The 23,426-nt window shown below is 40.8% G+C and overlaps 1 protein-coding gene across 3 annotated transcripts in view; it reads left to right on the top strand.

Annotated features, from left to right (window-relative positions):
* The window catches only part of il1rapl2 (interleukin 1 receptor accessory protein-like 2), a 487,862-nt gene that overhangs the window by 422,901 nt on the left and 41,535 nt on the right, over positions 1-23,426 (top strand). For all 3 annotated transcript variants that reach the window (XM_085472988.1, XM_085472996.1, XM_085473006.1), the window contains exon 8: positions 20,901-21,033. In XM_085472988.1, coding sequence (XP_085329114.1) covers positions 20,901-21,033 — 133 coding nt within the window. The remainder of the gene's footprint in view (positions 1-20,900; positions 21,034-23,426) is intronic.

Raw genomic sequence — 23,426 nt, forward strand, 5'->3', positions numbered from 1 at the left:
CTTAACAAACAAACAAACAAACAAAACAGTATATAAAATCAAAACAGATAAAATCAGAAATAGATAAGATCAGTAGTTAGTGTAAGTTTTGAAATTTAAGCTTAAAAGTGTGGATTTGGTGCTTTATTCAAATGCAGCTGAGAATAGGTGAGTCTTCAGCCTGGATTTAAATAAACTGAGTGTTTCAGCTGATCTGAGGCTTTCTGGGAGTTTGCTCCAGATATAAGGAGCATAAAAGCTGAATGCAGCTTCTCCATGTCTGGTTCTGACTCTGGGAACTGATAAAAGACCGGATCCAGATGACCTGAGGGATCTGGAAGGTTCATACTGGGTCAGGAGGTCACTGATGTATTTTGGTCCTAAACCATTCAGAGCTTTAAAGGCCAGCATCAGAACTTTAAAGTCTATCCTCTGACGGACAGGCAGCCAGTGTAAAGACCTCAGAGCTGGACTGATGTGGTCCACTTTTTTGGTCTTAGTGAGGACTCGAGCAGCAGAGTTCTGAATGAGCTGTAGTTGTCTGACTGATTTTTTAGGTAGACCTGTAAAGATGCTGTTACAGTAATCAAGCCTACTAAAAATGAATGCATGGACTAGTTTTTCCAGGTCCTGTTGAGACATCAGATCTTTTATCCTTGAAATATTCTTGAGGTGATAGTAAGCTGATTTTGTTATTGTCTTAATGTGTTTTTCTAAGTTTAGGTCTGCATCCATCACTACACCCAAATTTCTCGCCTGGTTTGTGGTTTTTAGATGTATGGATTGAAGTTCTCTGGTGACCTGTAATCGTTTTTCTTTGGCGCCAAAGACTATTACTTCAGTTTTGTTTTTGTTTAGTTGGAGAAAATTGTGGCACAACCAGTCATTAATTTCCTCAATGCATTTACCAAGAGCCTGTACAGGGCCTCGGTCTCCTGGTGACATTGTGATATATATGTCAGGAATAGCTCAGTAGGTAAAGTGGTCACCCCATGATCGGAAGGTCGGCGGTTCGAATCCACTTAACGGCTACCCTGAGGTACCCCTGAGCAAGGTACCGTCCCTACACACTGCTCCCCGGGCGCCTGCTTAGTGGGCTGCCCACTGCTTCACTGAGTGAATGGGTCAAATGCAGAGAAAAACAAGTAATTTCCCCATGGGGATCAATAAAGTATCCATTATTATTATTATTATATTTGTGTGTCATCTGCATAGCTGTGGTAGTTTATTTTGTTGTTCTTTATAATCTGTGCCAGTGGGAGCATGTAAATGTTAAACAGAGGGGGTCCCAAGATGGAACCTTGGGGAACTCCACATGTGATACTTGTCTGCTCTGGTTGCTTCCCAACCAGAAGCCGTGGGTGGATAAAACCATCCGCGACGCTCTGAGATCCCGCACCGCTGCCTACAACACGGGACTCACGACGGGGGACATGGACCCCTACAAAGCCGCGTCATATAACGTGCAGAGGGCGGTGAAAGAGGCGAAGCAGCGCTACGGGAGGAAACTAGAGTCACAACTCCAACAGAGTGACTCTAGGAGCCTGTGGCGGGGACTAAGGACAATAACGGACTATAAAGCACCAACAACCGGTATGACGAACGTGGCCGTGACTCTGGCAGACGAGCTGAACACTTTCTATGCTCGCTTCGAGGCTGCAGCTAAGGACTCCAACGATGCTAGTGTTAGCGGCGCTAACGGCTGCAGACAAGAAGATACTGCCAGCACCGGAAACGTGCTCGTCATCTCCGAGCATGAAGTAAGGAGAGCCTTCAAGAGAGTGAACACCAGGAAAGCAGCAGGGCCAGACGGCATCCCAGGTCGTATCCTAAGAGACTGCGCATACCAGCTAGCTCCTGTGTTCACTGAGATATTCAACATCTCTTTATCTCAGTCGGTGATCCCCACATGCTTCAAGGAGTCCATCATTGTTCCTGTCCCGAAGAAACCCCACCCTGCTTCTCTCAATGACTATCGCCCTGTAGCCCTCACCTCAGTAGTGATGAAGTGCTTTGAACGCCTGGTCAGAGACTTCATCATTTCTTCACTACCAGACACACTGGACCCACTACAGTTCGCTTACCGTCCAAATCGTTCCACAGACGATGCCATCTCTCATCTCCTCCACACATCACTCACTCACTTGGACACTAGAAGGGGGAATTATGTTAAAATGCTCTTCATAGACTACAGCTCTGCATTTAACACCATAATTCCCTCCACACTCACCACCAAGCTGGAGCATCTGGGACTCAGCTCATCTATGTGTCAGTGGATCTCCAACTTCCTAACTGGCAGACCACAGGCAGTAAGGATGGGCGGACATGTCTCAGCCTCCACCACTCTCAGCACTGGAGCCCCCCAGGGGTGTGTCCTGAGCCCCCTGCTGTACTCTTTGTACACATATGACTGTGTGGCCACTACCAGCTCCACCACCATCATCAAGTTTGCTGACGACACCGTCGTGGTGGGCCTGATCTCTGATAACAACGAGACGGCCTACCTGAAGGAGATTAGGAATCTGGAGAACTGGTGCCAGAGGAACAACCTCCTTCTAAACGTCAGTAAGACAAAGGAGCTGATAGTGGACTTCAGCACTAAGCAGGAGAGGAACTACCAGACCCCCTATCTTATTCATAGCCTTTTCCTTTTTTGTTTTCTTTAGGTCACGAGCAGTTGTCCAAGCATTTCACTACATATCGTACTGTGTATGACTGTGTACGTGACAAATAAAATTTGAATTTGAATTTGGATGTGAAGTTACCTATTGATACAAAGTATTTCCTGTTTTCTAAGTATGTTTTGAACCAGTTTAGTACAGTTCCTGAAAGACCTGCCCAGTTCTCCAGTCGTTTGAGTAATATGTTGTGGTCAACTGTATCAAATGCTGCACTGAGATCCAGTAAAACTAGGACTGACATTTTTCCACTGTCTGTGTTCAGACATATGTCATTAAACACTTTTGTCAGAGCGGTTTCAGTGCTGTGGTTCTGTCTAAAACCTGACTGGAAGGCATCGTAGCAGTTATTCTGTTTTAAGAAGTAATTGAGCTGTTGAGAAACTGCTTTTTCAATGATCTTACTTAAAAATGGGAGATTTGAGATCGGCCTGTAGTTTTTCATTTGTGTCTTGTCAAGATTGTCCTTTTTCAGTATAGGTTTGATTACAGCAGTTTTTAGTGGTTCTGGAAACACACCTGACATTAAGGAAAAGTTGACGATCTCTAACAGGTCTGACTCCAAAGTCTTTGAGACCTTTTTGAAAAAACTTGTTGGCAGGACATCTAAACAGCAAGAGGAGGAGTTCAGTTGACCTAAGATGTCCTCCAGGTCTTTGCTGTTAATCGGGTGAAACTGTTTGATGGTGTTTAAACAGTTTTTCGGTGGACACAGTACATATCCTGGATCTGCTGTTGATGTACCAACTGCTTGTCTAATCTTTTGGATTTTGTCTGTGAAGAATTTGGCAAAGTCATTGCAGGCCATGGTTGAATGAAGTTCAGCTGCCACTGGCACAGGAGGGTTTGTTAGCCTGTCAACTGTAGAAAATAAGACCCGAGCATTATGGCTGTTTTTAGTGATGATGTCAGAGAAGTAGGACCTTCTTGCACTCCTCAGTTGTAAATTATAATTGTGAAGTTTCTCTTTATAGATGTCATAATGAACCTGGAGGTTTGTTTTTCTCCATCTGCGCTCAGCTTTCCTACACTCTCTTTTTTCATTTTTCACTAGTGTGGAGTTTCTCCATGGAGACTTTTTCCTTCCAGAGATAACCTTCACCTTAATGGGGGCAATAGTATCCATTACATTTAACATTTTTGCATTAAAGCTATTGACGAGCTCATTGACTGAACCTTTGGACAGGTCAGGTGTTAATGGGAAGACCTGGTTAAAGATCTCACTACTGTCTTCAGTTATACACCGTTTTGTGATCACTGCTGTTGATATATTTGTGTGGGCTGAGATTTTACTTTCAAAGAAAACACAGTAATGATCAGATAAGCCCACATCAGACACAGTAATGTTTGAAATGCTCAGGCTCTTGGAGATCAGTAGGTCAAGAGTGTGTCCTCTATTATGTGTGGCCTCTGTTACATGCTGAGTCAGCCCAAAGTTGCCCAGAGTGTTACTCAGGTCTTTAGTCCCTTTGTCCTGAGGGTTGTCCACATGGATGTTAAAATCCCCAACAATAATTACACAGTCGAAATCAACACAGATCACAGACAGCAGTTCACTGAGGTCATTAAAAAAGTCTGTGCAGTATTTGGGAGGCCTGTAAACATTAAGAAACACAACTTTGGATGGGGCCTTCAGCTGTAAAGCCACATATTCAAAAGACTGAAAACTTCCAGGAGATAGCTGCTTACATTGAAATGATTCATTAAATAAGACAGCAACCCCTCCTCCTCTCCTGCTCGCCCTGACCTCACTGATAAAACTGTAGTTAGGAGGGGTCGTCTCGATGAGAACAGCTCCACTGTTACTTTGGTCCAACCAAGTTTCAGTTAAAAACATAAAATCAAGGCTGTGCTCAGTGATTAAATCATTAATTAAAAATGTTTTCCCAGCTAGAGATCTAATGTTTAATAAAGCCAACTTAAGTGTTTTAGAGGCATTACTTGTCCCCTCGTGTTTGGGAGCAGTCTGTGGCACACAAGGTATGTTTACTATATTTAAAGATCTTTTAGAATGCAGCTCTCTGTGTTTTGACCAGGCCACATGTCTCCTTCTGTCACCTAAAAGTACAGAAATTTTAAAACCTTCTAGTAAACAGGGTCCCAGCTTCTCCTGGGAAAAGTCACCACTGCCATAATCCTCGCAGCCCGGACCCTCCACACATCACACATCAGACTGCGGAGACAAAGCATGAAGGTGGTAAGGAGGAACTAAGGGGGGCGAGGCTGGGCAATGTGACTTCGATTGCTCTGTTGAGGGTGGGGCTCGGTGGCGAACCTTTGGCTGCTTTGGTGGGGGGTTTATGGGGGACAAAGAGGGATTGGGCCGGGGGGTAGATCTGAGCCCAGCATTGACCCGCTCCATCATCTCTTCAGTGAATTTCAGGTGTGGGGAGGAGGGAGAAAGGGAGGGGGAGGAGGGTGATGGGGGTGATGGCCTGTCAGGGGTTTGGGGGACTGGGGAAGATCCTGGTCCTGGTCGTTGGTGTTGTTGAGAGAGTTGGAGGCAAATAGGGACCCCTCTTCTTGCCTCTTCTTGCCTCAGATGTCTCTCCTTTCTGAGGCTCTTCCCGGGTGGGGGCAGATGGAGCTCCTCCTCAAGGTTTCTGCTGGGCTTTGTCTGTTCTTGGAGTACTGTTTGTTCCTCTTTATGAGATAACTCCTCGTTTATCTCAGCCTTGGCTCCAAGCACAGATGGATGACGTATGGAATAAAACAAGTTGGAGGTGAACAGTTTTACCCCTGACTTGTTAAAATTAAATCCATTTGCTTTAAACAGATGCGTGCGTTCCCAAAAAATATTAAAGTTGTTGATAAAATGCACTGAGTGGTCAGCACATGCTGATATAAGCCATTTATTCAGTGTAAACAGCCTGCTGAATCTCTCGTCTCCTCCTCTGACCGGCGGTACAGGCCCACTGATGAATACAGCTGCATTCAGAGAGTTTACAGTGTTTAATAATCCAATAAAGTCCCGTTTCAGAACCTCCGATTGTTGTTTGGACACATCGTTTGACCCTGTATGCAGGACAATGTTTGTCACAGTTGGATATTCATCTGCAATTTGAAGAATTCTCTCCTTCAGGTTGTTGACCATATCGTTAGGAAAGCAGAGGACTTTAGTGTTCTTACCGCACATGCTTTGTACATCCTTTACAGCAGAGTCACCCACAATCAGCGTTTCAGGCCTAGCCTTTAGCTTTCCCCGTGGATTTTCAGGCCTTACTTCGCTACTTTTAGATGGATGGTTATCCGATATAGATCCAGGGTCCTTTGATAGTGGAGCAAATCTGTTCTGCAGTTTCACATTCAGTTGTTTTGAAGGTTTGTTGTTAACCTTCCTATTCACGGTTGTCCAGTCCTGTTTCCTCTCGTATACAGGGGTAGAAGAGCTTCTCTGTCTCGTAGGAAGTGAAGGCCAGTCGGTTTCAGAGATTTCAGCTCGCTGTGCCCTGCCTGTGGTACGTCCTCCCCCTTCCAGGAGACATGATTTATGTCTTGGTTTTGCACCAAGACAGTCCAAGGGGGGATTATCGCTTGAGGATTTATAATAGTGCACAGAGTCTACTTTCTTGGTCATGTTATCTGTGCTCCTTAGCTGTGTGCTAGCTTGCTCATCGCCATTGTTTTGAGTCAAAGGCAAGGTTGTTTCATTTCCACACAGTCCATTTACCTCCACGTTTACTTCTAAGCGATGAATTTTTGTCTCCAGTGCTGCAATCTTCTGCAGGAGGCTGTGGTAGTCATCTGTGGAGAGGGAAGGCATCTTGTTGCTAGTTAGCCTAGCGGTTAGCACCTTTCTAGGCTATCGAGGCTGCTCGGTGCCCAGACGCTGTAATCAGGCTTCAGCTGTGTCTAGGCCACAGACACACGGAGCGCTGAGGATAAGGTAACTATAAAAATGTTGCTGTTTCTGTTAAGAACACTTTAGTCCTAATGATCTATAAGTGTCCAGAAGCTATCGCAGGTAAGCTCATATGGAAAAAAGGGAAAAAATCAGCATAAAAATCGGTAAAAATCAATAAAAGAAGCAAAGCATTTAGAGAGCAAAGAGATGAAGCGTCCACACTCACAAAGGGGGAGGAGTAAAAGTGAACGGACAACCATGCACTCTCATAATTTGGTTTGCAGCTGAATAATGACTAAGGCAACAGTTGGAGCTTAGATGACACTGTTTTCTTTTTGCACTGCTTGTACTCTGAATCTGGCTCTCAGATAGTGCTGGCAGTTCATTTGAGCCCAACATCCGCCAATAAGAGAATGTGACAAGAGTGAACATTAGGTCAGTACAGACACTGCCACAGCAGACTGCTTTGACACTGAGCTGATGATAAAACTGTCTTTGTTGGGATAATGCTAACGAGTCTGATCTGACTCATGTAACATTTATTTATTTGTGTAATGTTTAGCTTTCTTTGTACTGCTTTGTGTCTAACCTACTTCTCAACAGGAGCAAATCAGGTTGATTGACATTCAGACCGGCACAGCATGTTCCTAAGACTATGTAGTGTCATCATCCTCGCTGTAGGATGCCAAGGTGTATCTAGAGATGCAGAGATAATTCCAGAATTAGTGGTAGGTAATAATATCCAAACAGCCCTTTTCCAAATCACCCAAGATTGTTTTTGCTAAAACTAACAAATGTTTAACCGTGGCTCAGGTTTCAACTGAGGATATTCAGTACAGATGTATAAATCATTTTAGAGGCTTGATGAGTGATAAATTAAGTCAACTAAGAACGCTTTAGAGTGTTTAGAGAAAACAACACACTCACAGAAACACACCAGCACCTAATTGAAAGTCACCAGTTAACCTAGGATAGCTGAACCTGTTATCCATCCGTTCATCTTCTTCTCCTTGTCTAAATTGGGATTTCGGGGCCTCAGGGAGGGTGAAGCCCCACCCGACTATCATAGGGTGAGAAGCAGGGTATACCATAGACATTTTGCCAGTCCATTACAATGAACCTTCAGTACCTTTGTTTACTACTACTCAGTCTCTCTCTGTCTCTCTCTCTGTCTCTCTCTGTCTCTCTCTCTCTCTCTCTCTCTGTGTCTATATATATATATATATATATATGTACTTTTATATTGAGCATGCCCTTATTGAACATTTCACATATTGAAACCATTGAATGTAATAGTATTGCCTGCACTGCAGTCCCTGCTGTTCACACCTTTTTGAAACCAGGTAATACGAGGAAATTGAAGTTTGGCCAAAAAGAGATAAGAACTCAATAGTTTTTGTTTATTTGTTATTATTCATAACAAGGCTGTGTATGATATGAATGTGTATTATTTTGAAGTAAATAATGTGTAATATATATTTTACATGTATATCTACTTTAGTTCGAGAATTAAAGTTGGACTGGAGGAACAGGTCTCCTTTAAACGACAAACCAAACTTTCTCTCTAGTCTATGAGGATCTGCTCAACTGGGAATGCTGCAATAGCTGCAGCCTAAAACTATTTACAAAATTAAATCTGTCCAGTCATTTGAAGGCCTACAGCTGTTCAAACCACAAATGAGTCACACAAATCAGGGACCAAATTTAATTTTCAGCGCTATCCTGTTTTAGTTTACTTTGTTCACCATTGGCTCTAAGCTAGAGAAGTAGAACACTCTTGGATGATTTGGGACTCTCGGGTAACAGCTGTCAGTCAGCCATCACCTCCCACCCAGTTCTGTCATGAAAACCCCTCAACACACACACAGTTTCACCACTGAGACCAAAACTATTAGTACTCCTAACCTCATGTGGGTTTTCTTGATTTTTCTTTTCTTCATCCTTTATTTTACTTCGCCTCCTGATTCCTGTTTCTTTATTCAGCTCACAGCCAACCACCCCAAAGGCTAAAACCATCTGTTCATTCCTATTATCATTTTTATTCATCTTTTCTGTCCTTATTTCCAGTGGTGGCTTGGGACCTACCTGGGTTGGACTGCAGGCTTACACACATCTTCTGGCTTAATGTGAAGCAAAATTGTCCAAACTCTAGACATTGATGTTTATTTATTAAGATGCACAAATTGTTCAAAACCCCTCAGTGTGTCTCCCCCAACTTCCAGACAGACCTCTCCCAGAAGCAGTATAGAAATCCCTCCTGCCTTACAAGAAAATGCTATTGCTTCCATAACCTTGTTAGCAATTGATAAGAAACTGAAAAGCATGGGGGATTTTTAAAAAAAAAAAATTGATCATTTTAAATGGGACATGTTTGTTACAGTGTTGCAGTTCAGTCTTTAAGTCATTAGCCGTTTCCGGGTCCAAACTCCGCTTCAGTCAAACGAACGCTGCGGCCTCACTGAGAGTTAAAAACTGTCTAAATTCTTTCATCTTTAATAAAATGGTCAGTGTTGCTGCTTTACCAGGTGTAACAATTAAGTTTAACATCCAGGCATCCATGAAAACAGAATTTATTCAATTAACAGAGTTAGAAGTTAGCAGGAAGTTAGCTCGCTAGTTTCCACCTAAACATGATATAGCATGTTCTGACTGAGAGATTTCTGAACAAATTCAAACGTACAGCTCTGCTATCACTTCCAACATAAATGAAGACAGAAAACTAAACAGCAGTGATGTTTGTAGGGTTACTGAAGTTGGACTAGCTGGTATATAATGATGTGCTACGTGGTGGCTAGCTACATAGCTGTGTTAGCATAACATAAACACAATGAAGCTGGAGGATGAACGCTAACTTTTTTCCACTCAATAAAAGTTAACATGAGGGTTGCCGATGGTTACGGACAAATGCAATTGCATGGCAGGATGCTGTAAACAGACCAAAGGTCAGTCAGGAGAACAACTGAGATCATCCATCCACAATACGAGGTTAGTCATTAATATACTGCTGGATGTGCTGGGCTGTAGTTACATTGTAAGGTTTTAAAAACTGAGCTTTAAAATGACAAGGTCACAAGGTCATCTGCTAAACAAAAGTTAGCCTGTTCGATCGCTAGCTGTTCCAGTCTACATGGCAAAGTATCCTTAGGCAGGACACTGAACCCCACAATGCCCCTGGTACGTTCATGTGAATAGAAAACACTTAGACATATGAAAATGGGGTTGTATAAATCTCTTTGAGTAGAAAGTAGAGTAGAAAAACACTATATACAAACCAGTCCATTTACCATTCCAGTTTGGCGTGTCTTGCCCTATTGAAACTACAACTAATATAGTTCACAAACCATACCATTAACCATCAATGATGCCTTCACCCATGTGCACTTGTGTGTACTCATACCATCAAGTTGCTACCCTTTGAAATTCACGCTGGATACAGTGACCACTTCGGTTTCCTGATAGTAATTTTCAGAAGTGTTCCTCAGCCCATACCACTGAGCCCAGTCCATTTTAGGACCACTTTCCACATACTTGGAGTCTGTCAATATTATAAACTATCCACCATTTGCTGTTTGCATTAACTTTTCCAGTCCTAAGGTATCATTAATCTGCATAGCTGTTTTATTTATATTTGACAGTGTCTTAACTTTTTGTATTTTGCTGTAATTTAGAATCAGGAACCAAACTATATCAGTTCTAAATCTGTTGGAGATGTTGGATTTAACACACTCCCCTTGTGGCTGGTCATTTAATTAACCTTGTCAAGCATATCTGATGTAATCTCCAATCTAATTTCATCTGTTAATTTAAAACCGTTCTTAACGAGGCCAGCCCCCCAGCTAATCAAGTGTCAGGTATAGATGCATTAAGGACTTAGTTAATTAGAGCTGTCAGAAAATGGCCAAATATGGACAGAGAAGGAGGCTGGATTTCCCTTTATTACTTTCCTGGGAGAGTTATTATTTTCATGGGAATCACCTCACGTGGTGTCACTGTGTGACTGGGAGTGTTTGTTTGTGGGGATGAATCGAGACGAAGAGGACGATGAAGGAAGAGTGATAAAGTCAGATATGAAGAAATATTTAGTTTATTCACAATAATCAAATATGACTCTTTCCAACTTGTGGCAGCTTCATTTCCTGTTAGACAGGAAATTGGGCCTTTGCATTTCAAGGAATGATTCCCCATCTCATATTTATCAAATAATATGCAGTTTCTCTCGAAGGAGTGTAATGTCAAATTATATTGAAAATTTGCAGGAGGCTTTCAAACAGTTCCATATCACTGGAAACATGTTAAAAATGGACTTCTGTGAAATTACTGGCAATACTTTCATTAACTTTTGAACTTTTCGATTCATTTTCTTTTTTTTATCCAACTTTCTCTGATTTTCCATCAGTATTAAAAATGTTTAATTGCAATGATAATTTAAAAATAAACCATTTGTTATTGAATTGCCAGCTACCTTATTGAACTGTCTGTGTGAGTGTGTATACATGTGCATGAGTATTTCAGTACATAAAAGGGGTTTAATAGGCTCAAATTCCATCAGAACCACCTCATCATGGTTAGTGATGGAACCTCGTTTATGGGTTCTAAAACTGTATGGTTGATCAAAACTAAATTAGCTTGGCTTCTGCACTCTAACACCATCTGTTGAAGATACTATGTTAATGTGTTAATTAAACATAAATTTTACATCTAAAAACGACACCGTTGCATATTATAGCATTTTACTCCTGTCTCTTTTCTTTTATTGTAATTTAGAATCAATAAAATTGTAACTATTCAAGTTCAGGGATGCTAGAAAAATGTTACTGTAGAACTTGTAGAGTTCAAGTGGTCAGCTCATTAATGCAAATGTCTAATTAGCCAGTCACATTGGCAGCAACTAAGTGCATTTAGCCATGTAGACATGGTCTTGACGACAGTCTGAAGTTCAAAGAGTGAGCCAGAACTGTCAAGAAAGGTGATTTTAGTGGCTTTGTATGCTGCATGGTTGTTGGTGCTAGGCCGGTCTGTCTTGAGTATTCAGAAACTTTTCCCACACAACCTTCTCTGGGGTTTAGAGAGAATGTTCTGAAAAAGAGAACATATCCAGTAAGCTAGCTCTCTGGGTAAAAAATGTCTTTTTGATCCCAGAAGTCAAAGGAGAAGGACCAGATTGCTGAAAGAGTTGAGTTGATTAGCTTAGTGTGAATTAGCTTAGCAAAAAGACTGGAAGCACTGGGAAATACAGATAGCTCAAACTATTCTAAAACAACAAACACTCATTTTAAATTCTATTTTGTGCAGAGTTTAAAGATATGGACAGAAATGTATTTTAACTTTGGACGAGCAATAGCTGTAGCAACCATAGCTGCTCCCACTGTTAAGCTAATCGAAACAGAGCTCCTGCTCCAGTGCACAGACATAGGGCTGTTTGATACAACGATTTATATCGGATGACGATATTAAAACGTCTATTGGGTCATATTACGCTGTCGTTTGTTTCGTGGTGTCGTAAAATAAACTGTTTATGGCAATATTTTTTTCATCGTGTTGATGGTCACCGTAGTGGCTATATTAATTTCTTAGTTCTCTCTTTATCTAATATATTTAATATAACCACACTACAGTCGGACAAGCAACTGTTTTTTGTCGTTAGCAACAACGACAGTAAACCCAGCGTGTGGCTCCGCCATCCACTTGTTTATTTTCCACATATTCCTTTCACAATAAAGCTGAAGATCCTGTTGAGGTTTTCAAAATAAACTGAATTTATGACAAAATACATTATTCTCAAACATCAAATTTCAGAAAATGGGGGCTGTTAAAACTTATATCTAAAATATATGGTTTAATGCATTGGTCAAAACACTAGCCATCACAAAACACAGCTGAAAACACTTATAGAAATTCAAGTTAGGGAGAAGGAAATGCAGCATATAATAAAAGAAATAGAGAAATTACAGCATTGACCACTTGGCAACAAACAACAGTGACTTTCCCCTAAAAATGTATCTGGTACAAAGGATGGCGTTTCTGAGGAGAGTCGGTGCGGTGTAGAGCCTCCCTAAAAATAGAAAGGATTGAAAATTAAAATGGAATAATTTGTTAGAGGCAGGATGTCTGGAAATAGAAGAAATGAAAGCATGAACAGCCTCCCAGGTTACAGCTGAGCTGCCCACTTACTTACACGTGGCTGTGTGTGTGTGTTTGCGTGTGTTTGTGTGTGTATGTGCGCTTGGCCTAAGTGTGTGAACATGCATTTCTGTATGTGAGCATTCAGCTTGTGTGTGTGTGTGTGTGTGTGTGCGCGCCTGTGTCTGAGGTACCATCTGTGTTGCCATGTGCAGCTGCGTTCCCTTGGAGCCCAAGACCCGAAACTCAGCTGTTACCAAGACAACCCCCACACACCCCATACCTGGTCTACACACAGACACACGTACACACACCCACAGCATTTCAAAATCACCTTAAGGTCTTACACTGTGTGTGCTTTTAAATGAACAGATGGACTGAGATGGATCATTCCTCAGAAAGTGTGTGTGCGCGTGTCTAAGAGGGAGACAGAAACACGCAGTGACAAGCAGATGGGAAGTCTATGTTTCAGTTCTGGATGACTTTCTCTTTTACTCGAGAACGTGCGACATGTGTGATGTGAGGCTGATCTTAGTCTGCGCTAAAATACATATATACAAGACTTTTGTTTTGGAAAGAATTTCATCATGTTCATCTTTTTCTGCTTGTTAGGTCTATTCTGCTCGGAGCATTTAGAAAGTTCCCGTATTAGCTTTTGCTTTGAGAATATTGAGTCATCGGCAGGGCTGTGTGCACAAAGAGCTCCCCTTTCTGAACAAAGTGCATAAAATCTGAGCAAGTGTCTTGGAATATAAAGTCACGGATGTACCCATGTAATGTCAAGACCATTAAGTGTACCATAAACTGTTAAGAGAAACATAAAGTATATATAAACTTATAATAATGACTTGTGCTCTGGAACATATTATCACCAAGGTTCAGCTGCCGCGATTCATCCATGCACCTAACTGCATTCCCTTCAGCACTTCCCTTCTTTCCTTTAGACAGATAATTTAATTTTATGCTGCGTGTTATCAGGGCCCCTAACCTGGGAATAGACATGATAATTAACCTCTTAGCCACAGTGCATAATCCCTATAGATTATGCAACGTGCCCATCAAATATACAAGTACACTATTTGTAAATCCAGTATTTATGTTCTTCCTGTCACTGGAGTCTTTTCACTGCTTCACAAATCCAGGCTATTTAGCAAGCCCCTGAAGGTCCAGACCTCTACGATGAGAACCAGTGGTATGTGACAAGAGTTTTTAGCAATATTTGACAATTGGTGCTCCTAAATTAAGGCCAGAGTACAATCTGGCTCCAGAGGAGCTGTCTGGACTTGTTAAGAGTATGAGTGTTTTTCCAGCCGTGTGCAGTTCTTGCAGATTTTTTTTTTAACTCTCTAGCACAGAGGCAAGATTTATGTGGAAAGGATCAGTGCGTTGGTTAAATCAGTGTCACTGAAGCATGCTGCTGCCAGAATTAAACAATGTGCTTATGCAAGCCTTGTCTAACTGTGGCTAGCTGTCAGAAGTGGATAGGGTCTTTGCTCTGCAGCATGCAGAGGGCGCACAGAGAAGCAGAGGAATATGTTTACTGTCTACCTGGAATAAGATATAATGGCTCTCCATATTTCAAGCTGACATATAAATAGTACAATATCGTCAATATCGTCATGTCGTATTCAATATGACATGAAAATTAGTGACTGAGGCTGTAATCACACAGTAAAGTCAATGATATCAAAGACACCTGTGTGTGCACTTCACTTTACAAACTGAGAGGCCACCTCCATCTTTTAGATACAGTCTATGACCGCAACCTGTCTAAACACAGTCAAAATAACTAAAAGCCAAACTGGACTGTGCGTATTTACTCCTCAAATAAATGTGCCACCTTAAGATTGTTCTAACCTACTGAGGAAACTAAGGGAAGATTATTGCACCCCCTTACAGCCCAGAGGTCAAATAAGCTAGCTATGTGACACAGGATGACACAAGGGTACAACAGATCAAATCCAGGCAGTTTTTTGAAAGCCTCAATAGGGAGAGAGCAATAGCAATAGGGTTTTTAAACAGATATGAACAGTTGCTGTTCTAAGTTGGTTTTATTTACTGGCTCACAGGAGCTTCACAGTTCTCCCACAGAGTTCTGTTCGGTCCTTCATATCCACCAGAACTCGTATTGGTCCAATATAATTTTATTGAATCATTCGGTCTGTCTTCACTCTTAGAAACCTGCCAGAGTAGAAACAGTTGAATCAATCATTGGATAAAAACCATCCAGTAATTCAGTGGAATGACTTAATTGAAACTTAAGTATCTGCTCTGAAACACAGCCAGGTTTCCCCTGACAACCATAAATATCCAGGGGAGAAGGGACAATTCAATCCAATAATATGTATTTAACATTAATCTCGGTGTTAAGTAGGCCAAGGTTTAATAAAAAGGGTGAATCGCAGATGATGGGGGAATATAAAAATATATGACAGTCAAAGTAATTCTGGGTCTGTTAAGTGATTTTTTTTTTTCTTTTTTTAACCATACTTGTCAAGTCAAGTGATGGAGGGTTCTCTCAGTGTGTGTGTGTGTGTGTGTGTGTGTGTGTGTGTGTGTGTGTGTGTGTGTGTGAAGGTAGTTTTCAATGATTCATTTCCCTCGTTAAGAGTTGTCCTACTTCTCTCCTACAATCCTTTACCTGAATGTTTTCTGCTCTTTTGTCATTTCCTTTAGACACACACACACACACACACACACACACACACACACACACACACACACACACACACACACACACACACACACACACACACACACACACACACGTTTGGTATGCTGTCCAGAAAAATAATCTCATTGACATATACTGTTTCAGAAGTACTTTGATTATTCTGCCTGTCGTACTCTTTACAACAGTTCTCGTGTAAGGTGCATAAAATCACCTGGATTTGCATAATAAAATATGCATTTGTCCGCACATAGAAAGCACACTGCAGGTGAAAGATTTCTATAAAAGGAAAGAGGGAGAGCAAGCAAATGAAAAGACAGACGAGGGACAGCATGACGACAAAAACATCTTGACGCACAGAGGGAAAAGGCTGGGAGGCGAGGAGATTTGAGCGAGGATCTATTTTAGTGATAAAATGTGAAAAGCAAAGAACAGGGAACCCCAAAGAGTGACAAGTAAAACAGACTAATGATGTGAATACCAGCTATAAGATTTACAGGAAGTGAGTAAGACAGACACCAGATTTATATGAATTTCCCATCTTATCGTGTCCCTTTTCCTCACTTTTCATCTATATGAAATATTGCTGGCATCGCAGTTCAGTTCATCCTGGAATTTGGGATATTGCTGTCAAAACAAATGACATAATTCAGAACCGGCGGGTGTTCAGTGACTCTGCTGTTCATTTGAGACCGATTTTAAATGTCAACTTAAAACAAACAAGAGCTGATTTGTACATCCACCAAATATTTCGGTAACAGTAAGATTCATATTAAATGTAATATTGCATGCCACTATGTGCCTATGTGTAGCTCATTTACTTGACAAGCCAAAGCCCGCTAGTTCAATTCCCGCAGGAGATGCAAACCTCCTTTGGGGTTATATCACTATATCACCACTGCTACCTGGTTTTAGACAAAGATATCCTGAGTAAATGCAAAATTCTTTCTTTTTAAAGACAGATTGTCATCATCCACACTGAGGGGTTTAAGTGTGGACGGCCTGTTTAATGTTTTGGCAAAGCCAATCTGCAGTCACTTGCCGTCTTCGGAACAGCTTTGGTGCATCGAGGAGGCAATAAAACGGCAACAAAACAGATTCAGTCTTTTGTCGGTTAGTGATTAACAAATCTGTTGCCATTTACATGCACAGAGATTCACATTAACTTCTTACTTTCAGAGTTCAGCGAGAATCTCATAGATTTGAAACTGAAAGTTCGTCCACTCGATGTAACTAGAATACAACCAGTTGACAACCACCTGAGTCGAGCCGTTTGTTGCATATTGACACAAAGCAGATGAGTTGTCCTGATTGGTGCAACCTGACTTTCATTGATTACAATGTGTTAGCAATCTGTCAGCATTCATAAATTAGTTGGTAATTATTTGCAAACTCTCACCAATCTGGCTGAGAGTAACTGCAATCAGTCTGAGTCACAGTGCAAGTGTTTGCAGGCAGATTGCCTCCCACCAAGCAACTTGTGCATCTGCCTTTGAAAGAGGTCAGCGATTGGTCAACTACTTGCAATGGGTCTCGGACAGAAAAATAAATCAATGCAATCATGGAGGAACCGTTGATGTTTACTAGTTGCAAGGAGGTTGGGATACAAATTTGTCCACACAGGTTGTACACTAAGGTTCAACAGTTACACATCTTGTTTGCAAATTTTTAATGGCTTGTGTTGCTAGAAACATTTGTCTGCTTTGGTAGTTTTAGTGATCTAAAACAAAATTATGTGGAGCTGAAACTGAAACTGTGAAAGGCAACAAAGTGCTCTAAACTGCAAAGGACAACGGCACTGCTCACTGCGTGAACCCCCAGGACAAAATCCAGGTTTTGCATTAACACCTCTGAGTTTGTGAAAGTTCTCTGTGTTGCCTACAGTTTACTGTGGACACTCATTAACCTGCACTTCGATAGCAGTTTACAGTGCTGCTTACTTCACACACAGACGCTATCCTGATGAGGATGCTAAGTGCATTCCCACAACCTTCAAATTCAGAGTGGTTTCCTTCAGTTCAAGATTAAATTGATTTGTTCATTTCTTTAGATGTATCTGAAATGAATAAACCCAGTGTAATAAATGAACAGCAATGAGAACTTTTCACTGTTAGAATGCAGCACGAGCCTTTGACAGGAAAGGACCTCAAAACGCACAAGACGGGCCGAAGGAAACAGATGTCAATGTCTGATACCAGCAGCTCCTTTTGCTTGGATAAAAAATGAATTTAAAAAACTAAACCAAGGACAAAGCAAAGTCTGGACCGATTCTCATATTCAGCTGCTTCTTTATGTGCATCTCTAAATGCCAGCGATGCTACACTGAGGAGTACAGACAAGGCTGTCGGGCTACAATAACGATACAAAGAGGTGGAATCAGATTGAATTTGACTTTGTGGTCACATGACTTCTGTTTGCAAACTCACTTGTGATCGGGGAGAGTGAGTCCTTCCTCTGTTTGTCACACCAAAGAAAACAGAACATAGTTGTGATCACACAGAGGAGCAGTGTGAAACAGTGATGCACCAACTTGAGAAAATTCCTGTCAGTCTTTCTTATTAATGACAACAATACAGCACCAGCCCTCATTTTTCCTCAGCTTCTCACAAATATCCTGCCGCTACAGCCACAAATAGGAACGATGACTCGACTCAGCTGTATTAAATGCAGGCTGCGTTTCTATTTACTGGAGAGATACACACACACAAAGTCACTCGCCCACACTGACACACACCCTCACGCCACACAAGTGCAAACAAAGTTGATGATTTTAATCACCATAGCATGCTGAGAACACAAACACACCCTCGGGGTGCTAATCAATTACTGCAGAGCTCAAATACACACACCTACTTACTCGCACAAACACACACACACACACACACACACAATCAAGCTAAACTAATTTCACTCCAAGCCAGATTTTTTTTTTCTTTTTTAAGTGATTTCTAAAGTGTGTGTGTATTTATACGCCTGTACTGCAGGATGATGTCTGACTAGGCTCAAAGGTAAAAAAAAGAAAAATCCCACGCAAGCCCACCAACACACACACACACACACAAGACATGTGAGGCTTCAGTGGGCACTTTTTCTCTGAGTTTGTTAGAAATTCTAATTTCGAGACTGGCAGAAGTCAAAGCCTCCTCGTCCTTTTCCATCAATCAAAATAAGCAGCGCAGTGACACCAAACATAAAGACATTTCCATATGAAAACAGTTGCGTTTTGGCATTGACCAACTGAAGGAAACCTCATGTTTATTCAACCTGTAACCAGTTTGTGAAGATTTTTACTTTTGCTGCTCTAAATGTTTTGAATTTCTTCTGAAAAAGATAATTACCCCCCAAAGCTTGAAAGGAAGAAGCTGCTTTTCCCACGCATGAAAAAACAACACCTTAAGTGTTAACTTTAAGTCAAAACTGACAACAAACACACAGACATACACCGAATGTTAACATTCACTGTTGGTTCATGACTGTGCTGACAGAGCTATCATTATGATAATACCAAGGTCTATCATAATTATCTGCTAATTGACTGCCTAACGAGGTAGCGCTCATTAGAATGCTCATTAATACTCCATCATCACCACTGATAGCTGTAATCATAGAGTGATTGGGGTTTCAAGGTCTTACATGAGTGTGTGTGGATACTGTCTGGCCATAGATGTGTATTTACATGTGATTTCACAGTATTGCTGATTGATTCTTCCAGCAGTAATACATTAAAGGTACACATCTGTTGAATATGGAGCTCTGCAGAATCAAAGCTTCATGGCTCAAACTAATTAAGCTGCAAGTACACTATGCAACTGAATTTAATGAAATACTTTTGTTAAACCCCTTGAATTAAAGCTGAAAATTTGCACTTCAGTCACAATTCGGTTTTATTTATATAGCTCCAAATCACCATCACCTCAAGGCACTTTACACTGGAATGTAAAAATCATACAATACAGAGAAAACCCCAACAATCAGACAGCCTCCTCTGAGCAAGCCCTCTGTGAAAGTGGGACGGAAAAACACGCTTTTAACAGGAAAACCAGAGGCTCAGGGAGGGGGGGCCATCTGCCACAAGCGGCATATTAGTGAATATGAATCGGCTCGAAATATTTTCTGTTCTGTCAGTAAATGTGCGGCTAATTTAAACTTTAATATCATGGCGCTATAAACCTGAAATGATGAAGTTATCAATGCGATCAATCAATGCGATATTTGATGGGATAAGTTAGCGAGGACAGGGGTGATGTGCTCATGCCTTCTAGTGCCGGTTAAGAGGTGTGCTGCCACATAATGTGAATATAAACAATAGTTGTTGTTTTTTACAGTAATTACATAAACAAACACAATTGTGTCTGAGAGTCAAATTGAGTCACTTGAAATCCAGTGAACTGTTCAAGTTTGTCAGAAAACTTGTCCAAGCATGCAGTTAGCTCTATAAACAAATAACTTCTTGTAATAGCCCCTTTCATTGAGTACAGAGCTGCCAGGTATGTAGTGGTCTGTGTCACATCGCTCTCCTCCAGAGCTGCTGAGAAAAAGAAAACTGTTCACTTTGCTTTTCAACAAAAGCTCCAGATTCATTTGAAAAGTGACTGTTTTACAGTTCAAGCACATTCTTCTTTTTTCTCAGGTCATATTAGGAGTCCATCGACATTCTTTCTTACTCACTATCACAGAAAATTTCACAGTTTTTGTGATTTGGAGGAAAATCATCCCTGAATTTGTAAAGCTTGAAAACAGTCCTCATTGCTTTTGCAGCTTTGCTAGCAAAGGTTCTGATGTCCAATCCCACTTTGCATCAGTCAGTTTCTCGTATTTCTCTCTCTGTTTAGTTTCATAATGATGATTCAAATTTTAACCCTTAAACATACCAATCTGCTCTCCACAAACTAAGCACACAGCTTTTCCTTTGACTTCAGGAAATAAGCACTTGAAGGTCCAGGTCTTGGACCCTGCATTCATATTTTGGGGCTAGCAAAATCAAGGGGACCGTACAGGAGGATCTTATGAAGTAGATTTGTAGATCCTTAGGAAAATCATATATTTACCATGTAAGATAAAAAGAAATCCACTGGTGCTGACACGTGTTTGCCTCACTAACACTACATTTCCTGTGTATGCCACCTGTTGCCACAGACTCATTTGCTCAGGTGAAAGGTTGGCAGTGCTGCAGCTTATGATACACAGCAGTATTTTACCTAGTGTGATTTTGTTTCCTCTCATGATTTCAGAAATGTGTTTGCACACTTCTCTTTAAAGTGATATTACTGTCACCAGGAGGAGGCAGCAATTATTTCAGGTTCTCATTTCAAAGGGACCCTGCAGGCACCCAGCTACACACCTCGAGTAGTTTTCTGCACTGGCTCCCTGTGGCTCCCTATCATCCGGACACCTCTTTGGAGAAATGAGAAAGGATATAAACCAAAATGTGCCAGATTTGTTTAATGACTCCATCTGTGCTCAACTTTCAGTGTGGTGTCATCTTTAATGTGTGTTTTACCTTCAGCCTGGACTGCAGCTGGTTTAAAGATTCAGCTGCAAAACAGTGCAAATTCATCCTCCGTGTGGCACCGTGTGGCGTCTAACATTGCTGTGCTGTGTGTTGCAGGTATGCCTCTCAGTCTGGACTGCAAGGCATTTTTTGGCTACAGTGGAGAAAACAGAAAGCCCATCATCTACTGGATGAAAGGAGAAAAATTTGTTGAAGAACTTGCAGGGCATATTAAGGAAACTGAAATGAAGTAAGTAAACTATTTTCTAGAGAACCACTGATTCAGTAACATACTCAAAATGATCCTGAAATCAGTGTCCTGAGGGTGGGGGGCAAGTAAATTCTAAGTACATCTACTGCAAGACAGTATCAATTACATTCTCTCAAGTTTACAGGTTTCTATTGTTAATTAATTTCTGAATAGGCTCGACTCCAGCTGCTCTCCTCACACTGTCAGGATCTAATTTGGTCTCTCGTGATTTATGACTCATTGAGGGTTTTCTGACAGCTTTCTTCTCAACTTTTCTAAAAAAAAAAAAATTATGAATTCTAATAATAAAGTTAAATTGAATTCATTTTCTCCCCTATTGGGACCAATTACATTGGAGTCTATTGGGAAAAGCCTGATTGTCTGCGGGGCATCAAATATCATTAGAACAACCTGCTGGATCGCTATGGTAACCATCAGAGAATTTACATTGTCTCACACATGTGCACACACACACACACACAGTCGATGTGAGTTAAGAGAATTATGTCTAACATCCATTAATTACACATAAAACAGTTTATCATCAAAATCTATAAAAGATGAAGTTGAAAGCAAAACATTTTATTTAATTAATCTCCGTTGTTCAGTCGGGAGGCGGGAATGATGGCGGTCTTGTTGCTTTCTCCAGTGGGTCAATGCAAAAGGTGTAAAATGAGGTAGAGACTTGACTTGCTACACCCCTGCGTGTTGCACTGAAAGTCTGTGAGTCCTAAACCTGTCCCAAAAGAACCAATCAACAACTGAAACCGGAGACATATTAGCCAATCACGTTGCAGTGCATGTGCACAGTACAGGGGGAAAATGTTTTAGCTTAATTCAGGTAAAGTTTGCTGACTTTGCTTAAAATCTTTTTTCCCTGTATGTTGTATTTGTATACATTAATATGGCTTCATATTTCAAGTATATCCCACCAGAGCACAGAGAACAAATGATCACAGTTATCCGACATAGATTTTTGGTTTTTATACTTACTGAGATAACAAGTAGAGCAATACGCCTGACGTCAGGACCTGAAGTATGCACACGCATCAGTGCGAATACTTGATTTGTTAATCTGTTACAGTTACAGCTACTGATTAGATCTTTAGGGGCGGGACCAGGACAACCACAGATATCTATTGAGTATACCTGAAATTTAGAGTGCTATAAAACACCACACTGCTTTTCTGTGTTTTTTCTTTTTCAGTGGGTGATCTCGTATAACTCGCCTCATTTCAAAGCATTTGCCCTTTTTCACTCTGCAAAGCGAAGAAGCTAGAAAGTTATTTCAAATCTTAGTGGAGATCCCAAGAAGTTCAGACAGACTTTCCCAGCGCATCTAAGACAGCAAAGTATTTCAAACAGCCTGCAGCATGGTGGTCATCTTTTCTGTAAATAAATGAGCCCGTGAAAGGCTCTGGAAGTGGTCTTTGAAAGTAAGATGGGATAAGGTAGGCAGGATTAGACCAGACAAATCCAGCCTGACTCTTAACTCACCTGTTAATACTCATGTGCATGAGTGCTGCAGACTCATGAATCATAATATTTAATTTGTGTATGGATTTAGCTACTTCAGTTATAGCTACAGCTGCATCATCTCCTCTAAGCAACAGTAGTCAAGCTAAATAATGTGCTACTACCTGAGTTCATGTTGGAGACGTAACTGCAAAGTTTAGGTCCGATGGGGTTCAATGTTTAGTAGATGAGCACTAAATGCTACTGACTGCTGTTGCAAATTCAGCACCTGTGTTTTAACTGAGCAAAACATTTAGTCCATGGGTCATTCCAACCGCACATCGTGCCAACTCCAATCTGAAGGTCCAAAGTTTGAACATATATATTGAGTGCTGAGAAGTTTTAGCTTCATATATCAAATAGTTTTTAAGATACACTTTTTTGAAAAATAGTCCATCGGCCCACTACCACGCACTGAAATATGAGTCAACATTTGAACATGAATATGTCAAAGACTATTAAAGATAAAAGCCTGAAGTTTGCACCGGTCTTTCTTAACATCAAAATAAATCAGGATCTTTAATGTGGACCAGATATATTTCAAATGGTCTGAAAATTTTAAATTTAAAAAAAAATCACACACTAACAAAGAAACTTTACATTGCAAAAGACAACCAGTAACAATTTCTGAATGGTGTGTTGTTGAATTTTACAGTAATACAAAAAGAAAGCTGGATTTTCACGATGGTACTGTAACTGTAACTCACAGGTCCTGGAAATGAAAAATATGAAAATATTTAACAAAATTATTTTCAGAGTTATATTTTTGGGTACCATCTGGAATTTCGTTTTATTCGAAGAGGACAATCTGCTGAAATTTTAATTTTTGTGTTTAATAATATTTTTTGGCTTTATTGGATAGTGAAAGTCAGGAGAGA

The sequence above is a fragment of the Copadichromis virginalis genome, linkage group LG2 (genome assembly GCF_057382275.1).
Source record: "Copadichromis virginalis isolate Kocher_CV1m ecotype Utaka linkage group LG2, C_Virginalis_male_GT1.1, whole genome shotgun sequence".
Lineage (NCBI taxonomy): Eukaryota > Metazoa > Chordata > Actinopteri > Cichliformes > Cichlidae > Copadichromis > Copadichromis virginalis.